This window comes from Thunnus maccoyii, chromosome 1 (genome assembly GCF_910596095.1).
Source record: "Thunnus maccoyii chromosome 1, fThuMac1.1, whole genome shotgun sequence".
In the NCBI taxonomy this organism is placed as follows: domain Eukaryota; kingdom Metazoa; phylum Chordata; class Actinopteri; order Scombriformes; family Scombridae; genus Thunnus; species Thunnus maccoyii.
In genome coordinates, this window is record NC_056533.1 from 22,957,254 (window position 1) to 22,962,970 (window position 5,717).

The 5,717-nt window shown below is 41.2% G+C and overlaps 1 protein-coding gene across 1 annotated transcript; it reads right to left on the bottom strand.

Annotated features, from left to right (window-relative positions):
* Positions 1 to 369: 369 nt before the first annotated feature.
* Positions 370 to 5,364, bottom strand: LOC121898752 (vitamin D 25-hydroxylase). The gene is made up of 5 exons (XM_042414159.1): positions 4,763 to 5,364; positions 3,501 to 3,642; positions 2,704 to 3,336; positions 2,206 to 2,535; positions 370 to 1,365 (listed from the first exon to the last, which is right to left on the bottom strand). The coding sequence occupies exons 1-5, from the start codon at positions 5,090 to 5,092 to the stop codon at positions 1,148 to 1,150; spliced, it is 1,653 nt and encodes a 550-aa protein (XP_042270093.1). The 5' UTR covers positions 5,093 to 5,364; the 3' UTR covers positions 370 to 1,147.
* Between the last annotated feature and the right edge of the window lie 353 nt (positions 5,365 to 5,717).

The window sequence follows — 5,717 nt, forward strand, 5'->3', positions numbered from 1 at the left end:
CTGAATTATCAATGCATTTCTGTGCAACAGGACAAGAGAAATACAGAAAATGGGTAAAACACAGCTGCTTTCACCTTCATGAACACAATTATTATTGTTCATGATTACGCTAGGTGTTCTGGGATTTGGCAGTTGTAGGATAATGTATGTATGTAGGTATGTAGGCAGGTTTCTCTGGCTCTAGTGTTTATCCAAAGATTCTTCAAGTATTAAATGAGCTAATACAGACTTTTAAAAAAGTAAATATCATGTTAAAGGTGTTAATAAAACAGATATGAGTTGGGGTTTTTAAAAAAAAAAAAAAAAAAAAAGCAGAAGGGAAAAGAAGGCTTTCAATAGTTTAAGAAAGACTTTATATACACACAAAAATACACATACCACCACTATTGCAAAAAAGGACAAAAAATGTTAACCTCACACATAAAAGCAGTACTTTGTTAGTACTGATAAGCACCATTTAGCAGAAACCAGTGTTGCATAGTCAGTTTCTAGAAATCCACCAGGGTTGCGTTTGCCTTCTAAGAAAGATTTTCCACAGAGCACTATCCCAGGAGAAGGGGTCAGAGTCAGTCCAGATGACGTAAATCTTGGCCCGTGTTCAGCTCCAACAGAGTGTTCAGAACTGGAAAGTCTGTCAGTCTCATTTCGCTCCACATGTACAAATCAGTGGTGTCATTTGTCTGACCTGACGCTATCCTGAGAAGGAAGGGCTATGAACCATCATTGGTGTACTTAGTATCAATCATTGACATGTATCTAACCCATTGCTACCGCACCAGGGTTCATAGACATTTCATGTTCTGGGGCTCAGAACAACTCTGAGCTACAGAGAACTGAATCAATAACACACTCGCGTTTCCAGGATGTCCTTTCAGCACCAAGTCATGTCCTCTCTCCTGCTACTTTAGAGTATTGTGCAAACGTGCATATTGCTCAGTAAAAGAATTCAATAGCAGGAGAGTAAACTGGATCACATGTTCGTATGTGGAGAACAGAAAGTCTTTTAAAAAAACTGGAATGCACCACTGGACACTACAGTCCAGACTAAAACAGTTTTAAGCACCGGTATCATGTGGTTGCATTGCTGTGCAAAACAGAAAAATTCTGACTTGAGCGGTTGAACAATCTGCGGTGAATGCCCGCTCGCCTACTTGTGATAAGGAGTGTCTCCACAGCAGGGAGCTCTCTGCTGCCTGCGCTCAGCACAGATGGAGTAAGGCTTGGGCTGTAAGGTCATGCCCAGTTTGGGAGTAACGGTGGGAACAGTTCCTGGAGGAAACTGAAGATGAAACCTCTGGAGCAAAGTGGTGAAAAAAAGGAACATCTCCATCCTGGCCAGTTGTTCACCCAGACAGCAACGCCTCCCTGAAAAAAGAAAAATTAATTTAGACTCTCTCATACATACACAGGCACACCAACTGGCTAATTTGTTCATGTCAGCAATACAAGGAAGACTTTGAGGAACATAAACACTACAGATGATTTAAAAAGAAGGATTTAATTGAGCATAGAAGGTGTTGGAGATGTCAAAACAAACATTAGGGATTCTCCTTCATGCTCTATGAGAACCCTCTGTGATAAAGACTTCATGGGAACAGGTTTTGAATGTTAAAGGGTTAATTAACTGATCAGTGGACTATATGTAACATTAAAAGGGTGTTCATAATGACACCCTTTGTTTTTTATAGACAAGAAAAATAGTTAATGCTCTATTCTCAAAAACAGGGCCTTTTTTAACTTTTTTAACTTACTGAAAATATGGTTTTGGAGTTTATGTATGTGTGATATGTGTATATATTGGTGGTGCATGTGGTTTTGTTTTTTACTTAATTTAAGGGAGGGAACGTAGATACCATCTAGCAAAAATAAAGCAAATGACAGGGCCTGTGTAAAAGCGGATGTGTGTAAGACTTTGTTGCTGTCGATGCTCATTCAATACTGTTGGCTAAGTTTTCTGATTATACTGATGACTTGGCAGCAGACAAACTGAAATTACTTGCCAGTCTTACTGGCTGTTTTCACTTAAGAGCCTATGGTAATTGAGGAAATTCTCTAGACCTCTAAATGTAATTTTGGAAAAAAAATGCGTGGACAAATGAAATAGCCACTGACTGGTGACTCTCATTTTGGGATTACAATGACTGCAGCCACGATTATTTTGATATTTTTTCAGGAATTTAGGAATATAAACATAGAGAAACTGACCCAGAGAGAATGGCAGGAAGGCTTCGCGTCTCACAAAGTTGCCATTGCTGTCCAGAAACCTCTGTGGCGAGAAAACGCCTGGGTCATTCCAGTATTTCTCATCGAAGTGCACTGAGTACAGGTTTGTGATCACCATGGTGCCTTTGGGAATTGTGTACCCGTTGACTTTTGCATCCTGGGAGGTGGCACGGAAAATACCAAGTGGAACGATGTTGCAGAAGCGCAGGACCTCATGCAGAACGGCTTCCACAAAGGGCATCCTCTGTTTGTCCTCCAAAGTTGGTGCCCTCCCATTGGCCAGCACGCTGTCAATCTCCCTATGCACCCTCTCTTTGCAGCGCAAAACAGACACCATCAGGCATTATTCATGCTGAACATTACATAACCACCAAATTTAGATCTGCAGACATGCATGATTCAAATCTCTCTCACATGACTGTAGTCTTGACTAGAAGTAAAATGTTTTCACATTGGGATGATGCTACTGCTACAACTGACCTTGTATGTTGGGGTAGAGGGCCATGTACAGCATGGCCCAGCGTAGGGTGTTAGTTGTGGTCTCTGTGCCTGCGATGATGAGCTCGCCCACTGAATAGATGAGGTTCTCATAGGAAAAAGAGGAGCTGGGGTCTCCTGCATGCTGCTCCAACTCATCCAAGTAGGCATCAACATAGTGCCGTGGTACATGTGGCACCCTGCCCTGTGAAAAACCCTTTATAACTTCTAGTAGGAAGTCATACACCTCAGCAGCATTGCGGAACAGCTTCTGGTGTTTTCCAAAGGGTACATACTCAATCCAAGGGAAGGCATTGTAGAGGAGGGCCCAGCCACTCACTGCTAGCTCCACGTTCTCACTGAAGATCTCGATCATGTGCTGAAAGTTGCGGTCATCATACGTAAAGCGTTGTCCAAAAATGATCAGGTTGGTGATGTTGGACACAGCGTTGGTCACCAGGTGTTTGGGGTTGAAGGGTTTCCCTTTGTGCTTGTCAATGGCATCAACAAAGAACATGCACTCCTCTGAGATCTTCCTCTCAAATAGTCTCTGGCCGCTGCCGAAGTAACGGAAAGAGTTGCAAGCCAGTTTACGGTGTTCAATCCAGCCTTTGCCATATTTACAATTGAGAAGTCCTTTAGATTACAGAGACAAAAAAGAAAACAGTAGAATTGAATCATTTCAAATATATCAGAAATATAACGATGAAATGATTTGATTAAAAATTTTAATTCTAATCCATTTTAAGATACTGTTAAGAGAGAAATCAAATGAATTATAATATTTTACAGCATCTTACCACCCATTTTGGTCATTTTCTTGAATAAAGGCAAGGATGGGCGATCAGCAAACACCTCACTCTGATGGTAAAGGCACTCCCTGACAGAGTCATACCCATTTAATACCACAGTCAAGATGCCTCCAAGGTCAAGACTGAAAATCTGAAAGATACACATTCAACATGAGCACTGTACTCCTTTTGTTCTTTGTGCATATTTTTGAGCAAATAGGTGTGAACCACAATTTTAGGCATGTTACAACATTTTGCTTGTGTATTCTTTGGCACTAATCTCAAAAGTGGATTTTTATGAGCTAGGATGAGTTAAAGGGTAGGTTCACAATTTTTCAAGTCTTTCTTAAAACATTAGTCAGGTGCCCATATGAACACTGAAAGAAATTTTACTTGCTGTAATTACTCCTCCTTTTCATACTGAGCATTAGAAGATCCTCTTCAAGTGTGCTTACAATGTAATTGATGGAGAATGAAATCCACAGTCCTCTTTTTGTGTAAAAATGTAAGGTTTATCAGAAGCTTATATGGGACTTCAGCACTCTGAGTTAGTCACATCAAGTGGATATCTTTCAAAGTTAATCTTTTTAGTAAGTTCTTTCTTCTTTGTGTTTCCTTGGACAGCGTTTCTCTGTTGAGCTGCGGTGGAAGTATAGTAACAAAAAGAGGTAATTTCCCATTAAAAAGACAGTAATGAATCAGTATGAACAGGAGGAATCATTACAGTGAGCAAACCCCATTTCAATGTTCATTTGGGTACCTGACTATTGTTTTAAGACAGACTTGAAAAACAGTGAACCTTTCCTTTAAACTTCCCTGATATGTGGGACACTGTGAGAGATCTCCATCTACAGATCTACAGAGATGTCCAGCTCTACACCTTAATCCTAATTATGTTCACAATAACAAAAAGACAACATGTTACCAGAAGGAAATCTGTGTCTTTATATGAATTTTGGGAGGAGGCTCTAATTTGTGGGAGCCCCTGATTTGCCAGTCATTCCCCTCCAAGCAAATGCTTCAGACTGCCTGATGTTAGGGCGAGTCTCTTTTGTTCGTTTCATAAGTGTCTCCCTGTGTATGTGTGTGCTTGTGTGTGTGTGTGTGTGTGTGTGTGTGTGTGTGTGTGTGTGTGTGTGTGTGTGTGTGTGTGTGTGTGTGTGTGCGCGCGCGCGCGCGCGCGTGTGTGTGTGTGTCTGAAACCTCTTGCATATTCCATATTGCATATGGTCATGCACTGCAAAAAAATGCGCTGTAAGCTGAGTGATTACCTGTCCATGAACTTCACTCTGTTTCTTGAGGAAGACGTGCGGCTCGGTGGCCAGAGACAGAATGTTCCCTATTATAGGGATGGGAGATGGACCAGGAGGAAACCCCGGGGGTCTTCTCTGCTTGACGAGCTGGCGAACCAGCAGGAAGGCGAAGAAGACGACAGCCAGACAGCCCACAGCGAGAAGAGTCTGTGCGCAGGACATCGGCACCAGAGACGGCGATTTAATTGAAACCATCTTTCCCAAAATCGCTGTTCCCTGCTGGACTACCTCTGCTGACTTCGGCTTCTCCTCAGAGGAACTGAAGCACATATGTATCATCTTGCACATTTTCTATCCCCCGCCTCTTAGGCTAAGATTGGTCAGAAAGTCAGAGTCAGCTGTTGGTGAACTTTGCTCTGCTCTTGATCAATAATCCAGATAAATTCTGTCGTTATTGGGGTGAGTTTTGGCTGGTTTTAATTAACCTACAGAGGGGGCAGCACACCATTAAACTCAAAAACTCACAGTGCAGAACAGAAAGCCCGTTATGATGTTGTAAAATGCTTATTAGAGTTGTAATATGTATTTAAAATCTGTCTGGCACAGGAATAAACGTGAGGACAACGACAACCCACACCACTAGACATCAAACAGTGTGCTTTTAATCCATCATAGGAGGGGCTGCTTTCAGGGAAATTATAAACAAACTTGCAAACACAGTTTGGAAGTCTCTTTCCCATTAGAGAAGTACATGGAATATAGTGACTCTGCAAAGCGCTTCTGTTTACTTGTATTCTACAGAGCAGTTAGGTTTAACAACAGCAATAAAAAGAAAAGCTACAAAAGAAGTACCATTAAAAATAACAGTAAGAGGTTAAAGCAAAGCAAAAGCATACACCTGTAATGTAAATTAAAAAGAAATACATTGTCAAAATATATAAAGTAGTATAATTCCTATGATGGAAGTAACCTT